The sequence below is a fragment of the Rattus norvegicus genome, chromosome 1 (genome assembly GCF_021556685.1).
Source record: "Rattus norvegicus strain SHRSP/BbbUtx chromosome 1, alternate assembly SHRSP_T2T, whole genome shotgun sequence".
NCBI classification, from domain to species: Eukaryota; Metazoa; Chordata; class Mammalia; order Rodentia; family Muridae; genus Rattus; species Rattus norvegicus.
Window position 1 is genome coordinate 165,305,913 of NC_141534.1, and position 17,346 is coordinate 165,323,258.

The 17,346-nt window shown below is 47.9% G+C and overlaps 1 protein-coding gene and 1 pseudogene across 1 annotated transcript in view; one reads left to right on the plus strand and one right to left on the minus strand.

Annotated features, from left to right (window-relative positions):
- Nucleotides 1–7,482: 7,482 nt before the first annotated feature.
- Nucleotides 7,483–7,877, minus strand: Txn1l1 (thioredoxin 1 like 1; annotated as a pseudogene).
- Nucleotides 7,878–11,841: 3,964 nt separating this feature from the next.
- Gucy2d (guanylate cyclase 2D) overlaps nucleotides 11,842–17,346 on the plus strand; it is a 35,347-nt gene continuing 29,842 nt past the window's right edge. The window contains 2 exon segments of the mRNA NM_130737.5: nucleotides 11,842–11,941; nucleotides 14,863–15,621. Coding sequence (NP_570093.2) covers nucleotides 11,935–11,941; nucleotides 14,863–15,621 — 766 coding nt within the window. The 5' untranslated portion in view covers nucleotides 11,842–11,934.

Genomic DNA, 17,346 nt, shown 5'->3' on the forward strand with positions numbered 1-17,346 from the left:
TCTCTTTCCCTGTCCCTTGGAGCTGACTCCAACCTTAGTTGTCAGCTCTGGCTCCAGTCTGCCCCTTGGGATGTTCCCCATGCAAATGTGGATGGAGATTTAGCAGGGAGGGAACATGGATGGACCCATCTGAGGTCTTGGAGTTGTTTGACACCCCATCAGGCAGGCATCTTGTAGCCTGGCTTCCAAGGTTTTTTTTTTTTAGAACTCAGATCTAATGTGACATTTGCTGTGTATTCACAGTTCCAAGAGCCCACCACTCTATGGGACCACCATAGTCACCCTGAGAGGAAGGCAGCATGGTCCTCTATGTCACAGGTGAGGCAACTTGGGCTCCAGAGGTCACAGATTATCTGGGGACAGAATTATCACCCTGGCACCTGCCCTATTACCCACAGTGACAACCCAGGCTTGAAGAGTTGGCTATGGGGGGGGGGGGTCAGCTGAGCTTGCAGTTGGGCCAGCCTTGGGGACTGCTCAGCAGAATGAAGCACGTTAGACTTGCTGTCCCAACAGGGACTAGGCTAGATTTAGTCAAGATGAGGCCTTATATAAGGGAAGGCACTTTATGGTAAGAGCTGGGGCATTAGACACATCACATCCCCATCCAGAGGAAGGGCCAGGCCTGCCTGTCTAGGGATGGCAGCTGGTGATCTATCAGCATAGAGGACCTGCTTCCTTCCTGGGTCACCATCTAGGGCCAGGGAAACCCTGAAAACTCAGCATCAATGCTGTGCACTCTGCAACTCCTAAAATACCAAGTTAGGTTGGATCTACTGAGTCATTGGCTGGGAATCGGGGTAGACAGCCATTTAGGCTACAGATGCTTGCACCCCATGTCTCAGGGCACTGCCAGGGCTCCCTTTGGCCATACACTATGGTTCATGGCTTCTGTATCTCCCACTTGTACCTATTTGCTGTCACCTTTATGCAGGAGGCAGGTTCCCCTGCAGTCTGCCCACCATTGCTTCTGTTATTTAGCTATGGGTGGTGATGGATTAGTAGATGACTCATTCACCTGCATGAGAATGGAGGGGCAGGAATGCAGATTGGGGACCCCCTTTCCAAGTTGCTCTCCACTTCTGCTGTGCCTCAGCTTCTACTGGGTGCTAGCAGTCTGCCTCCTCCACCAGATTACAGCAGTTACCCTGTCTACTGACATCAAAACAGCTTGCAGAGCAGAAGATGGGAGCCAATGGAACTCCCATGGGCATGGAGGCTTCATTGCAACAAAAAAGACTACTAGATGGGATTCTCTTGAGTGCTTCGTGAGGGATGAAAGCAAAAGAAAGGCCCTTTGAGCCCAAGCCTGGGAGCTTGGCCACTCACTGCCAGAAGGTGCTGACCCTCCTGTGTAGAGGATGTTGGCTTGCTTTGTGTGAACCACACTGAGGCTGTAGAGATACAGAAGTGGTCTCATGACGCAGCACCAGCAGGAGTGGTCATAGACCAGGATGCATGTGGTTCTGGTCACTGCCTTCCCCAAGGGAGCCTTTCTCCGTCTTCAGACCTGCTCCAAAGAAGCCAGGGAGCCTGTTCTGCATGACATCTTGTGACTGTTTGGGTTCTGGGCAGTACATCAATTCAGCCCAAAACAGAGAGTTCTCTCTCTCTCTCTCTCTCTCTCTCTCTCTCTCTCTCTCTCTCTCTCCCCCCTTCCTCCTCTCCCCAACTCCTGTCTTGTCTCTCTCTGTCTCCCCCCCACTAACCTCTCCTCCTCTGTGTGTGTGTGTGTGTGTGTGTGTGTGTGTGTGTGTGTGTGTGTGTATGCACATGCATACTGGAGCACAGGGCTTTGTATATGCTTCATAAGTGCTTTACTACTGAGCCATACCTTAGCCCTCAGTTTTTGACTGAGTCTCACTATATAGCTTAAGTTGACCCCAAACTGATGGTCTTCCTCTCCCCAAACCCCAAATCCTGGGATTATAGGTGCGTACAACTGTCCTCAGTTTTTTATTTGCTTTTTGAAGCCGTGTAGGACCTGGCTTTGATTTCTGCAGAGTGTCCCCTGTGGACACAGAGCCCACAGGTCCATTCCTAGTCCTGAGATACATCTCTGGCATGGATCAGGAGTGACTAACAAACCCCAAAGAGAAAAGTCCGTGTTCTTATTTCCCTTAAGATGCAAGCCAAGCCCCTGCTTTTGCACACTGCCGACTTACATCCAGCGCTCACCATGGCATGTGAAGCATGCACTTGACTTTCTCCCAAGTGGCAGGATGAATCCACTCAACACATCCTCATGTTGTATCTTCAAGGATCTTCCCCATCCTCAGAGCAACCCCTCCCCACTGTCCCTATCCCCTGAGAAACCCCCTCTACGTTAACCAGATTTCCCTTCCTTTCAGAGAGACCTCTCCAGGCTCCTCAGATACTGGACAACTTGAGTCCCACCTCACACTTGCCGGGTGGTCTGGGGTAACTCTCTGGGTTCCAAATGCTTCATTGTGCAGCACATTCCGTTCAGTTCTTAGACAAGTACTGACGGCAACTATGTCACTAATTCCCCTGAGATTCCACAGCGAGTGTCAGGGGCCGCTGAGCTTCTAGCCTGTGTTTTCTGTCTCTGTCCTGTGCCCTGGGATTCTGGCCTAGCTCTCTGCACCTTGAGCCTCTCACCCACTGCCATGAAGCCCAGCATTCACAGCAGAGGTACTCACTGGAACGCTAATGGAGCCGGTGAGTGCAGTCTTGGCGCCCTCTGCTGGAAGAGACACTGACTGTGACTGCACATCTAAACATGTATTCTTTCATCTACCTGTCAACACCATTCTCTATTCATTCACTCATCTGCCTATCCAGGTACCAATCACCCATCCATCACCCATAAGTCCTTGGATCTACTCATCCACACACTCATCTGTCCGTACGCTTACCATCTATCCACCCATCTAATCACACAATCATCATCCATCTACCACAATCCTTTAATCTACGCATCCAGCTACCATCTGTCTATCCATCCATCCACTTATCTATTTATCTAGTTATCATCCATCCATCTATCCACCCACCTAACCATATAGTCATCCATGAATCCACCCATTTATTCATCTAGTAATCTTCCATCCATCCACCCATCCATTCTTCCATTTATCCATCCATCCATCCACCCATCCATCCATCCACCTACGAGTCCATGCTCTATCCAGACACCTACTCCTATAGTTGCAATGGCTCCCTCCCTCCCTCCCTCCCTCTCAGTATCACTTATGTCCAAAAGACACCATCCCCTTCCACCATGCCTTTCATTGCAGCACCACCAGCTCTTCATCTGGCCCAGTTCCTGCACAGCCTCAATGCCAGAGTGAAGGAGAAATAAAGGTCCCAATCTGTGTGCTTTTTTCCCATTTGCAGAGCACTTTCCCATCCACCAGTAGCTATCAAAGGCTTAGTCAGGACTCCACTTAACTGATGGGAAACTGACACATGGCACCACCTAATAGCAGTACATTAGAAATAGTCTTTGCAGACAGTGAGGTGTCACTAATCTTGTCACACTGGTCAAGTGCCTCAGGTACTTGAGCCTTAGCTCATCAATGCTAAAGTTAACCATTTAATGGCTACTTGCTGTGTATGGCATGGCTGACGGACACATCTGTGGGCAGGTCACCAGGGGACCCCAACTGTCTTCAGCTTGCACTGTGACATTATACTAAAGCTTATGTGACACAAGAACATCACACAATGCCAAGGTGTATTATGTTTATGTATGTGTGTCTGACAAGCCCAGGAGGATGAACGGAGCCCAAACCAATCTTTCCTCCCTCAGGTTGTTTTGTCAACCGCCATTCCCAAATTACTGATTCAGGAACAAAATAGCCTAGGGTTCCACTTCAGGTATCTTCCCCTTGTTACACAACTAGATCGCATAATGCAATGCCACACTCTGCTTGTCCCCTTCAGAGTTCAGAGAGATGCTCTAGAACATAGAGCCTGTACCTTGCACAACTGTGTCACCCCATGAAAGTCACCTTCTATGGGTCTGATATGAGAGCTGGTTTCGGGATCTGATATTTTGCGTCAGTCATCTGTTGGGTTTGGATTCAACAGTGTCCCTGCTCATAAAGAAGAAATGGTAGAACCTCTTTGGAACAGCCAGAGGGAAGCATCTAGAGGTCGAGACGAGCAGACAAACTGAACCAGGTGAAGACTGTGGCACATGCTAGCCTCCTAGGAGAGGGGAAGGAGGCTCCCTCCACCACAGCAAAGAGGAATGCATGCATGGAGTGGGCTAAACCACCCTCCCACGCTCTTGCTGAAGACCTCTGGGAGCCAGAGGGGACTGTGGGGGTGATGTAGTAGATGTTCTTTGAGAGCCTTTAACTATTGGAAGAAAATGAGGGAATACAATAACCACAGGTCAGAGTGATTGTGGAAGTGTTTCTGGGATCTGTGGAGATTCTTTTTTTTTTCTTTTCTTTTCTTTTTTTCGGAGCTGGGGACCGAACCCAGGGCCTTGCGCTTACTAGGCAAGCGCTCTACCACTGAGCTAACTCTTCTGTGGAGATTCTTAACTAATTGCAGTGTCCCTGACACCATAGGTGGGATGTCCTCACATGAGACCAATAAAGATAAAACAAACATAAAGGTCACGGGTCAGACAAAGTGGCTTGGGCGTGCAGCTGGGTGATAGCATATTTCCCTGGTATATGCAAGGTCCTGCAAGGTCCTGGATTCAATCAAACACTCCAAAAACTAAAATCATTTTTAAGAAGGTAGACAAGACTTTAATAGGGCTTGAGCTTGTGGGTAGAAAGAGGTGAGGTGGCACTGGCCAAAGAGGTGACCAGACTGCCTACTGAAGGGAAGAAAGGCAAGCATTCCGCTGAACTGTTGCAGTGAGCTAAACTGGGTATAGTTTCAAAAGACGTTTTTTTGTTCTGTGTTCAAACAACTGGCCTTGAGGTTTGCAAGCTAGTGGGGTGCTTATATTAACTCAGGAGCTGCTGAGTTGCTTCTGCTGTTGGCACCACCATCAAGGATGCCCTGGCCTTATAGTTTAGTCTTGGCCCTACAATAGGAAGAAAAACTTTCAGTGTTTGGGCTGTTGAAGAAGCAGCAAGGTGAGGTAGAGCACGTTCCAGCTCCAGAGGGCATTAGGCCAAGTGAACTCCGTGTGATTGTTCATGGACAGAACACTGTAAAGGAGAAATGTGTTTCTATGTGCAGAGTCAAGTAGAATCTGGCTCCCGGGGCAGGGTAGCAAAGGGGCAAATGCACTATGAAGACAGAGATGCCAAGCCTTTCACCTGGTCAGTCATCCTTCAGACAGATGCAAGGTGGTGTTCTCACTGAAACAACGAAGTTAGTGGGAGCTACGGATGTACTGCCCAGTCGAAGGACTTCAAAATAAGTGATTTTCAAATTAACCAAAATCAGGAGTTGTCACTGGACTCCGACTGGACCTTTGAGTCTGTTCTTGGGGTTTACTAAAGGCATTTCTAAGATGAGTTTTTCCCTTGGTAGTGGTTTCCATCTTGTCTTCATTTACCCCTTCATCTTGAGGTATTTGGGATCCATTAGAGGCCGTGTGTGGCCATCCTGAACCCCACCTGCTCAGCTGGTTTCATCACAGGGGCTCCTAGAAACCTTCTGGCCCCGCAGCCTGACCCAGCATTCTATGACAAGGCTGTTGAGAGGGAGCAAGGATAGATCAGAAGTTGTGCTGTCAGTGGGTAGCAGATTAAGGGCTGGGAGGGGTCCCCCCATTTTGTCCCCTTGTGGTGATTTCTGTATCTCCCCCGATATAGAAAAAGAGATAGCAGCTTTCTACAGTTCTGCCTGGCAGCCAAAAGCTCTCTGTAGTCACCACAGTGTGGGCGCCTTGCTTCCCACACAGCTCCCAGACTGCCATTCCCAGTCTCAAAGCCTCATGGGGATTGGATGAGGGTGGATACCAAGGCCCTTTGAGGTAATCAGATGCTTACGGGTCTTCCTCCATGGAGTGCGGAGGCTGGGAGGTGACTAGACACAGCTCTGACTGCCACTGAGCACTAACTACTAGGCAGGAGCAAGCAGGGCAGTCTGGGCCTGAGCCTTCCTAATGGAGGATATGGTGGCTCATTTCCCAGCTGCAGAGTGAACAAATGAAAGTGGGTGGAGCACAGCAAGTAGCCAGCTCACCATCTGGCCTCTCTGACCTGGGGAATAAGGGCTCTAGGAGACAAACTATGAGGCAGAAGCATTGAACCACCCCACCCATCTATACCCTGCCCAGAGAACAGAGCCAAAGCAATGCTAGATTTCCAAAATCCTGAAGTGAACAAGAGGTATGGGAACAGTCATTCCTCTTACAACCCTGACAACTAGCATTTCTTTCTTTTTTTTTTTAAAGGAAAGACAGTCTTGTAAAGATTTATTTATTTATTTTGTGTATGAGTACACTGTAGCTGTCTTCCGACACACCAGAAGAGGGCATCGGATTCCATTACAGATGTGGTTGCTGGGATTTGAACTCAGGACCTCTGGAAGAGCAGTCGGTGCTCTTAACCGCTGAGCCATCTCTCCAGCCCCCGACAACTAGCATTTCTTTTGCGAATTAATTTATTATTTATTGTGCATGTGTATGTATGCATGGCACATGTATGCAGGTGCTCATGGCGACTAGAAGAGGGAGTCAGATGCCCTCAATCGGCTGTCACAGGCTGTTGCGAACAACCCAGCATGGGCTCTGAACTTGAGTCCTCTGGAAGAGCAGCATGTGTTTTTAACCCCTGATCCATCTCTCTAGCACCTGTACTTGCATTTTGACTGAGGAAAAGGCTAGCAGGGTCCTGGAGGACAAAGATGGTTGTCACCAATGCAGTCTGAAGTAATGCCAAAGAAAACTTCTGACTCACCCGTCTATACTGGACCGAGTCAACACAGTCCTTGACACCTGCTCTGTGGCTCTTGTCCTAGCGAATATCTTCCCTCCCATCCCCATCTAGAAGTGCATTAGAGGTGCTGTGGAGAACAACAGAGGTCTCTTTTGTTTGGTCCCCAGAGCTATCCAGCACTCCAGTTCTCTGTCATAACAGGGCTCATGGGGACCTTGGATCAGCTAGGTAGTCCACAGAGTATCATGGCAGCAGATTATGCTGGTGCCATTTTGCTAATTGGATCTGGTGCTAAGGAGGTAGCTAGAATCCTAGCTGTCACAGTGGTAAGTGTCAGGGAGAGACAACAATTCAGGAATTGTCCCCCAGGGCCCAGATGACCTAAAGCCATGTTGGGACACCTTTTCTTCTTCCCTCCCTCCCTCCTTCCCTCCTTCCCTCCCTCCCTTCCTCCTTTCCATCCTATTTTCTTCCCTTTTTCTGTGTGTGTGTATGTTTGTGGGGTGGGGGTGGGGTGGGGCTGTAGGTGTCAGTGCATCTGTGGGGGTTGAAGACCAGAGTCTACCTTGAACACTGTTTCCCAATTAAATTTAATTTTTAAAGAGTAGAATCGATACTTTATTGTCATTTATAATCGAGGGCAGTTGGATATAAATTTTCATACTTCATATTTTTTTTCACAAGTTAAAAATTGGCAAGTTTTAACCAGCTGGTGGCTATTTTGCTTTTTCAGGACATGATTAGGAAAATTTATTAACATGGACTCAAGCTTTTCTTTGTTAGCTCCAGAAAATTTCACCCAGCTTTTGACCCCTTTTCTGAGACGTTGAAGATTAGCATGCATTTGGCCCCACAGTTTGCAGCAATGTCCCAGCAGTCGTCCGCATCCACATCAAGGAACAGCACATTGGAATACAGTTCAGAGAGGGATGAAAGGAACCTGGTCATTCTGCAAGGTCCACAGCACGGGCCTGGGAAGTCGAACACCGTAGAGTCATCTCCTGAAGCGTCCAAGGCCTCCTGAAAAGCTTCTAAGCTCTTAATCTGCTTCATCCTTTTGGCTGTTGTAGGAAGGCACCTGATGAGCTACTGAAGAAACAGATCTGAGGAGCCAGATAGCATGCACTAAATCTAATATAACTTATTATTGTCCTGTGTGCATGCTTGCATGCGCAGGCGCGCGCATGCACGTCCTTAGCTCTTAGTTATACAAAATGACCCGTAGCTGTCAGCCAGCTGTTTCTCCCACATCCTAGAGCTCCATCAATAGGTGGAAGTAGCCTTAACAGTCAGAATGTAGCCTACACACGTGCACGTGACCCATAGACTTCGAGTTTGACTATGCAACGCTGTGTATCCAAGCTTCCAACAGCAGAGGTCGCTGCTGAGCAACAGTTCCTGTAGCGGGGAGGGTATCAGCCAGGTACTGGAGATGGGCTGACTACAGATCTCTCCCTCTCAGAAGAGTGGAGAGTAAAAGCTGACCTGCGCATACATTCGTTTTTCCCACCCCCAGTGCTTTTGCTGACACTGTGATTATAGTCGTTCAGACCATCCCATCTTTTAGCGGCACTGGACGTCGCCCATGACATTTTACCCCAAGAGCACAGAAACAGGAGCTGACTGGCTTTACCTCCTTTGTCACCCAAGAGCATCTGGCTGACTGGACAGAGAAAGGGAGTACCTGGGGTACTCCAGGTGGGTAAAAGGGAGTACAGTGACGGGTCGGTTGGAACAACACCCTGCATGATCGGGTGCAGTCTAGTAGCCAAATGTGTCTTCTCACATTCAGAGCAATGGGCCAGGAGTGAAGACAGAGGGGTCTCTCTCACAGGCGCGCTAAAGGAAGCTCATTTGTTGCCATGTCTATGATCTTGGGCTTGGAGTTTGGAGGACCTTGGTTCCCTAAAGCAGTGGTTCTCAACCGCTCTTTTCCTAGTGCCGCGACCCTTTAACAGAGTATCTCATGTTGTGGTGATCTCCAGCTATAAAATTATGTCGTTGCTACCTAATCACTGTAATCTTGTTTGCTACTGTTATGAATCGTAACATAAATAGCTGATATGCAACTTCCAAAGGGATTACGACCCACAGGTTGAGAACCACTTCTCTAGAGCGTCCAGAGGTTCTTCTAGCGAAGTGGGCTGGGCTTATCCCCAGCCAGATGGACTTCTCATGACCCCAGGTCAATCCAAGAACAGAGCTGCTACATAAGCCCAAGTGACGGATCTCAGTCTTTATATAGAAGTTTTGTTGGTGCCCCATAGGTTGCAAGGACTATGGTAAGAATACACAATGTTAGCCCCCAGAACTGCTTCATCCTACAACCCTGGCTAACCCTGTAAAGACTTCCTTCCAGGAAGGAAGCTTAGTTTTACCCACCTAGCAGTTTCAGATTTTTATATAATTGTTTATATAATTGTTTTATATAAAGTTTATATAATTGTTCCTTATATAGAAAACTGTCCTGTCCCCAATGATTGTCAGTGTGTTTGAGTGAAAGTCACCCTGTTGGACCACAAGCCATCTTATTGTCTTTGTTCCAAGCAGCCATGTAAGCGCAGAAGTGTCGCAGGCCACTGTCAGTCCTGCAGTAAGAACAGACTCCACAGGGACCTTCCTAATAGATGGGCTCAGATAAAGGACAGGTCCCACCTGGAGCACGGAGCAGATCTGGAAAGAGAAGGAAGGAGTCCGGGTGGAGGGAAGCAGCTTCGCTCTTTCCTAGCAGCACTCTGAGGTGGTGAGGAGTGTACAGCGAGGCCTGGGTCCTAGGTCAATCTCTGATCCTGCTCACGAAAGAAAGCATTTTATCTTTGAACCTCTGTGGGCTGTTGGTTCCTTCCACTCTGAACATACAGTGAGCATACTGGGATATGGTGCCTGCCTCATGCAAGCCCCATTCCCCGTGAGTAAGGGGTCCAAACAAAGGACAGGGCAGAGGTGGTGACATTAGATCAATTAACATTATACCATGAAAGGTGGGCTTGCTGGCAGACTCTGTGCTGCTGGCTTTGAAGAGACAAGTGGATCCCATGGCCCGTGGGCAGGAGAGCTTGGAAATGTATTTTCCTGGTTGAGTTTCCAGATGAGACAGACCAAGGTTTGGACCCTTGATTGAAGCCTGTTAGACACGCAGCAGAGGTCTCCAGCTACCCTCTTGTCCAAACTCAGGACCTACAGAACCCGTGGGGCAATACTGACTTTGGGGAAATATATAATGTGACATAAAAATATATAATTCAGGATTTTTTTAAAGTGCTGTGTAAGAAAAAAAACCCTCAATTATTGGTATTGAAGAGTGTATGGTAAAATGTGTATCCCTATATTGTTCACTGGAATTATTAAATTACAGAAAAATTTCAAATACACACAGAAATAGAAAAGTAGCATGAACCCAAAATACTCATGGAGAGTGAGGGGGAGAACATCCCAGTGTCTCCCTTTCTCTGTTCTGATGTCTATGAGTGTCTCCTATTGGCTGAAAGCGGCCAGAAGCCATGGTAAAGGATGCTGAGAAGGGCAGCTTCTGGGTTAGCCCCTGCAGTGCGTGCACAGACACAGCTTTCCTTTCTTGCTCCTTCCTCTGAGACTGAGCAGCCTGCTGACGGATCAAAGGTGGATATGAGAGCCAATGGGCCTGTGTCTGGCACATCAACAGGGGCCTGAAGCCCTCTCAGAGCATTATTGGGGCTACATGAAAATGCACAACCAAAATTAACTTATGACCGATGTGTCTACTTTTCTTTTTAAATTTTATTTCTTCGTGTATTTTATGTATACAAGTATTCTATTTGCATCTGTGCCTTCATGACAAAAGAAGGCACCAGATTCCATTACAGACGGTTGTGAGCCACCATGTGGTTATTGGGAATTGAATTTAGGACCTCTGGAAGAGCAGCCAGTGCTCTTAACCATTCAGCCATCTCTCCAGCCCCTTACCTACCTTTCTTGACTGTTAAAGCCATGCTAAAGACTGCATAATAATAATATAAAACTCTCATGCTGAATTGTGTGTCTGATACTATTGATGCTTGTCACCCCATTTTATAACCTTTGTCACTTGCTGACTCCTGTGCTCCTCTTTATCCCTGCTAGAAAAGATCTGTTAAGAGAAACAACCTTTGTTCTCTCTGTGTGTCAATGGGGCTCAGTTATCCAGGACAACACCTAGGAGGTAAATGAGTTTGTGGTGGGAAATGGCAGGGCCAGGGGTATAATTGAGACAAGGCAGGTGGTGGTGGTGGTGGTGGTGGTGGTGGTGGTGGTGGTGGTGGTTATGGCGGCGGCGGCGGCTTTGACTCGTTCCATAGAACTGGGAACTGAGTTCTTATAAGTTCCAGATGAACGAATAAGGTGACAAAGAAAACAAGACACATTTCTGTGTGACAAAGTCATCTAAAGGGGAGGTGGAGCATGATGTCAGTCCTTAGCGGAACACAGAGACCTCAAGAAGAGCTGGTCCACCAGAGGGAGTAGTGGAGGGGAATGTAGGCAAGCCCACCAGACTTAGCCACCAAAAACCATCTCATGCAAGACCAGCGTGGTGTGGAAAGCCTAAAGCTGCAATTAGCCATGCCCCTTACTGGTTCTGTACCCTCGATTAAATTTTCTAACCTTCATGGGCCAGACTTTGTATATCTCTAAAGCGAAGTAATAACAGTGCCACTGTGGATAGAATGAACTGTGCTTGGCACTCGGAGGACGCTTGTCAAGGCTGGGCTCTGAATTCCCTGCCTTCCGGGCATCCCAGAGTGGCCAGAGCTGTCCACAGTGCTGAAGACACCCTTTCCTTCTCCTCCTCCCTCCCACCCTAACTTCTTCCTTTCTCCTGTGGCTCCCCAGAGCCCTGGTGTTTGAACAGATTCAATTTTCCAGATGATTTCTCTGGAATCCTGAGGGAAACGGAGAGGGAATGAGCCATATCTGAGCACTCCCCAGGCAGGAGTTTCAGGAAGCCAGCAGACAACAGGAGCAGTGAGTGGCTAGGACACCACACAGACCTGGGAGACCTCAGGTCAGAGAGTGCTCAGAAAGTGTGACCTCTGAGGACCCTGGTGTGAGACCCTCACGGCTAACAAAGATCCAGTGCCAACTCTGAGAGGCCACCATGGCAGGTGAGTCTGCTTGGAGGATGCACTGAAGAGGGCAAAAAGAACCAGGCTGGGGCAGGAGGGTGATCCTGGGCTGATAGGAATTCTCCATCCTTGTCCCCTGTGCTACTGTCGCTCTTTTTGGTTTGGTGCCTTTGTGCAGGCAAATGCTTCTGTCTTTGAGCTCCAGGGCTCTCTCTGATGGGATCCTTCAACTCCATGAGTGTAGCCTCATAAACCAAGCAACCTATGGCTACCCAAAGGCCCATCTCCAAATCCAAAAAATACAATCCCCCTCCCCACTTCAAGGTTGCCCGTTAACCTATTATGCCCAGTGCAGAGGGACTGGAGGATCTTGCACCCTTTGCAGCAATAGGTGGAGGTAAATATGGCTAAGCCCAGAGACAGAGATCTGTTTCCATGTTCTACCAACCCATGGAACATCAGTGCAAAAGGATGTTTAGAGAATTTAAGTTGCAAACTGAGCTCTCTTTGCACAGTTGGGGAAACCAGGGCACGGACCAGGGCAGAGCTATGGAGAAAGGTGGCCCCTGCTGTGTCCTGCTAAAGCCCATGAGCCCTTTGTGCACCTTTGTAGGCCATTGACTGCAGGACTCTTGCAGGCAGTCTTACCAGCAGGACCTTAGGTCAGGGGTCCAACAAGTGTTTTGCAGGACCAGGGGAAGGAAATAGAGCTTCCTCTCTGTGTTTCAGTGTCCTCATCTGAACACATAGAGGTTAACTTAGACATCAGCATCTTTAATGTCCTGGTGTTCCCTATGAGATAGATAGATAGGTAGATAGATAGATAGATAGATGACAGATAAATAGATGGTAGATGATTGATAGACAGATGATAGATAGATAGATAGATAGATAGATAGATAGATAGATAGATAGATAGATAGATAGACAAAGATAGAATTTGTCTTTGGCTGGGAAGTTGGTGGCTAAGTTCTGGTTCTGATTTGGTCCCACCTTTTGTAAGACCTCAGACAAGTCACTATACCATTCATAGTCAATTTCTTCCTCTGAAACTGAGAGTCAAGCATGTGCTCGGTAGCTTCCGGGATGCCCCATCAAAGTCTGAGTCAGGGCACTTCAGGAAAAAGACTGTGAGAGAAGTGACTGCCACTTAGAACATTGAAGGCTCACACTTTGTTCTCAGCTGGAGACAGACAGGGACCCTGTACATCCAGAGCTCACCCCACAGCCCCAAGGGATTCATTTCCAGGGCAGGCAGACCTCCACTGGATGCTAGGAGACCACTAAGTATCACAACAGAGAGCGGGTGAGTGCACAGGGCTCAGAGACAAACGGAAGATTAGCCTTTTATTCCCTAGCCCTGAATCGGGAGGAGCTGAGTACTTAAGGCTTCAGTCATCAGGGAATGTTGGAAACTCCGAAGATGGAGAGGCTGAAGCTTTGCAGGAAGCTAGACTCAACCTCCTGTCTCCTTCCTGCTTCACTCTTTCTGAATCTTCTGCCTCCCCTCAAAGATCCAAAGATGGGTTGGTAACGAGCATTCATCTCACCATGGAAACGACACAATCTTGTTTCCATAATCTACCAGGTATCTGTTTGCACCTCCATTTTGCAGGTTGGAGACTGCGACTCAAAGAACCTCTGTGCCTAGCCCAAAGCTAGGAGACCGTGAGTGAGCCTTTAATATGGTTCCAAGGCTCTCACCTACCTTTAGTATCAAACATGATTTTTAAAGAGCTGCTCTCCCCAGACCCTTTTTGATGACATTCCAAGAAAACCTTCCCTTCCCCTGAGCTGTCTCCGAGTGTAGGGTTGCTGTGAGCTCTGCCTCCTCCAGGAGGCCCTCACCGCTCTCGTTCTTTCCTATCCATCCTCCTGTCTATAGCCCAGACTCATGGCTAACTCTTCCCTTGGCTGAGTTCTGTATTCCTACTTGCCTGGCAGTTTCTTGGGAGTCAGAATGGATCTTATTCCTTGCTGGGGTTCTCAAAATGACTACACAAATGGTGTGGGCAGAAAAATGGCCAAACCCTGTGGGTGGAGGAGAGGCTGTGGTGTTTTCAGGCAGAGGCCAAGAAAAAGTTAAAGGTGGTACCAAGACCCTCTAGCAGTAGAATAGTCCTCAATGGCAAGGGATGTGGTCCTCGTGCCCACATCAGACACAGCCGAAGTGAAAGCCAGCCATTGTCTTCGCCTGAAGCTAGCCTGCTAGAGTCTTCAGCTCTCTGTGAGCCCCTGTAGGCCGCTGGCTCTAGGATTCTTGAGACACGAAGTCTGGGCAGCAGGGCCTTAGGTAGTAAAATCTCACAGCTGTTTTGTAGGACAGAGCCAAGTGTACTCACTCGGAGGGAAGTCCAAGTGTCCTGGTTGAAAAGGCCCTTTGGAGTGGGGGAGGAGCCAAATGGACTTGGGTCATATCCCATCTCTCTACTAACTCTGTGCTGGTTTCCCTAGCTTCTTCCTCTATGCAGTGGGGTGGAAAGGCCATTTGTTCCAGGCAGGTGTGTGAAGGATGTGAGGAATGGGCTCACTGGTAGTGTGAACACTTTAGCTTCCATTCTTAGCAGGTGAGCTGCTGCACTTGGCACGTGTGCTTTGTTCCCAGAGCCTTGGGCTCAGCAGCCAGGACCTTTGGGTGGAGCTGGGCTTGTAGAGAAGCAACAGGTCAGGGAGACCGTGGTCCTCCTTAAATAGGTAGGACACTGAGTCCCTAAGCACTGGCATTGTGCGGAGTGCTGTCCACAGCACTACATTGTCACCACAGTAAGACTTCTGAGCAGTTTTGCTGTCCATATTCCCAGAGGAAGAAAACAAGGATCAGAGAGACCCAGAGACTAGCCTGAGATCTATGGGGGGAGTCAAGGGGCTGGGTGTGGATGTTATTCCTGTAGGTGACATCCTGTTTGGGCTCCATGCTTGGGACTCTGCTAGACATCAAGGCTTATCCATACCTTCCTCAGGTCTGCAGCAGGGCTGTCACCCCGAAGGCCAGGACTGGACAGCGCCACACTGGAAGACCTGCCGGCCCTGCCAGGGCCCACGGGGACTCACGGTCAGACATCTGAGGACAGTCTCTTCCATATCGGTCTTCTCTGTGGTATTTTGGGGTGTCTTGCTGTGGGCTGACTCTCTTTCCCTGCCAGCATGGGCAAGAGAGACCTTCACCCTTGGGGTGCTGGGTCCCTGGGACTGTGACCCTATCTTTGCCCAGGCACTCCCTAGCATGGCTACCCAGTTGGCTGTAGATCGAGTCAATCAGGACGCCTCACTGCTGCTGGGCTCACAGTTGGATTTCAAGATCCTCCCTACAGGCTGTGACACCCCTCATGCCCTGGCCACATTTGTGGCCCACAGGAACACAGTGGCTGCTTTTATAGGCCCTGTCAATCCTGGGTATTGTCCAGCAGCAGCTCTGCTGGCCCAAGGCTGGGGCAAGTCCCTCTTCTCCTGGGCCTGTGGAGCTCCAGAGGGAGGAGGTGCCTTAGTGCCCACTTTGCCTTCTATGGCCGACGTGCTACTGTCTGTCATGAGACACTTTGGCTGGGCTCGCTTGGCCATCGTGTCCTCTCACCAGGACATCTGGGTAACCACAGCCCAGCAGCTAGCCACAGCTTTCAGGGCCCATGGGCTGCCTATCGGACTGATCACCTCCTTGGGACCTGGAGAGAAGGGGGCCACGGAGGTTTGCAAGCAGCTCCACAGTGTGCATGGTCTGAAAAGTAAGTATAGCAGGGCCCTTCCACACTGTAGGCAGCCTGGACTTCACAGGGCAGTAAGGAGGCCCTGTCTGTATCAACTGAGCTAAGCACTTGCCATGTGTCTCAGCAATGGTCCTGTAAGCCACCCGTGCTGAAGGCTTCCTTCGTTAGGGAGAGCAAAGAACTTGTCACACAGCAGTCAGGCAGATCAACAGGATCTTAAGCTCTGGTTCAAATGTGGGCTGTTGAAGCCTAGGGCATTCTTGGCGCTTGCCTTTGAAATGAAAGCTCCAGGGGTGTTACAGAGATCTCATCACAGCTTAGCATTATAAAAAAAGAAAAGAAATAGGAGAGAATGAAAAGAATAGATTTGAGAATGAACTAAATAGAACAGTGCATGTGTGCATGAGTGTGTGTGTGTGTGTGTGTGTGTGTGTGTGTGTGTGTGTGTGTACATCCATGTATGTATATATGTAGGTCTCAGAGCTACTTTCATTGTACCCCACAGGTTCTGGTATATTCTATTTTCATTTGATTCTAGGAATTTAGAAATTCATTCTCTGGATTCTTTGATGATTCATTCATCATTTAGTAACGAGTTGTCCAATGCCCAGCTTGTGTAGTTGCTCTTGCTATTGATTTATGGCTTTATTCCATTATTATCAGAGAGAATAGATAACAATTATTTCAGTGTTCTTTTTTATTTGTTAAGAATTGCCTTGTCTCCTAAATTGCAACCACGTAGTCATCCACTGCTACTGTGTTTAGTCCTCCACTGTTACTGTGTTTAGTCCTCCACTGTTACTGTATTTAGTCCTCCACTGTTACTGTTTAGTCCTCCACTATTACTGTGTTTAGTCCTCCACTGTTACTGTGTTTAGATCAATCAGCGCCCTCACCTCCAGCATGGACTGTTTTACAAAATCAGATGTACTGATGGTTGGCACATGCATGTTCAGATTTGCAGTAGCCTCCTCCGAGATCATTCCTTTATCAAGCATGCTGACTTTATCTCTTCTGGTTCTTTAAACTTTGAAGTCTATTTAGCCAGATGATAGAATCATTATAGTTGCCTGCTTTCTAGTTCCGTTAACTTGGAATGTCTTTTATTATCCTTCCACCAAAAGGCTGTCTTTGTCAGTGAGACATGTTTCTTACAGACAACAATCGGTGGGCCCTGTTGTTGTTTTATCTAATCTGTTAATCTATGTCTTACAGTTGATGAATGGAAGCTGTTAACTTCAGCATTGTTATTGAAATGTATGAGTTCATTTCTGTCGCTGTTACTTTTGTAATATTTGATCCCTTCCCAATTCTAAATTGCTTATATACTTTTGTATGTAGTTTATTCTTTCTCATGTCCTCATGCATATGTTTAGCTTTCCCATTTGTTATTGTGCTAGCCTTTTATATAGAAGGATAGTAAGAAAGATAGCTTTGCTAGGTATAATAATTCATGTTCTCAGGTCTATCATAATAAAAGCAGATTTCTTAACAGAAATTCTAAAGCCAAGAGGTTATGGACAGTACTTCAATCTCTGCTATTGTTATGATAGACCTGTCCCAGATGTGACTTTGTGCTTAGCTTTGTGGCTTTTAACATACATTCTTTGTTCTGTTCATTTGTATTCTAACTATTATATGATATGGGGATGTCTTGTCTGTTTGGCATTCTAAATACCTCTTGTATTTGAATAGCCCACTAGATTTGAGGAATTTTCTGTTCTTTTCTTAAAATGTATTTCC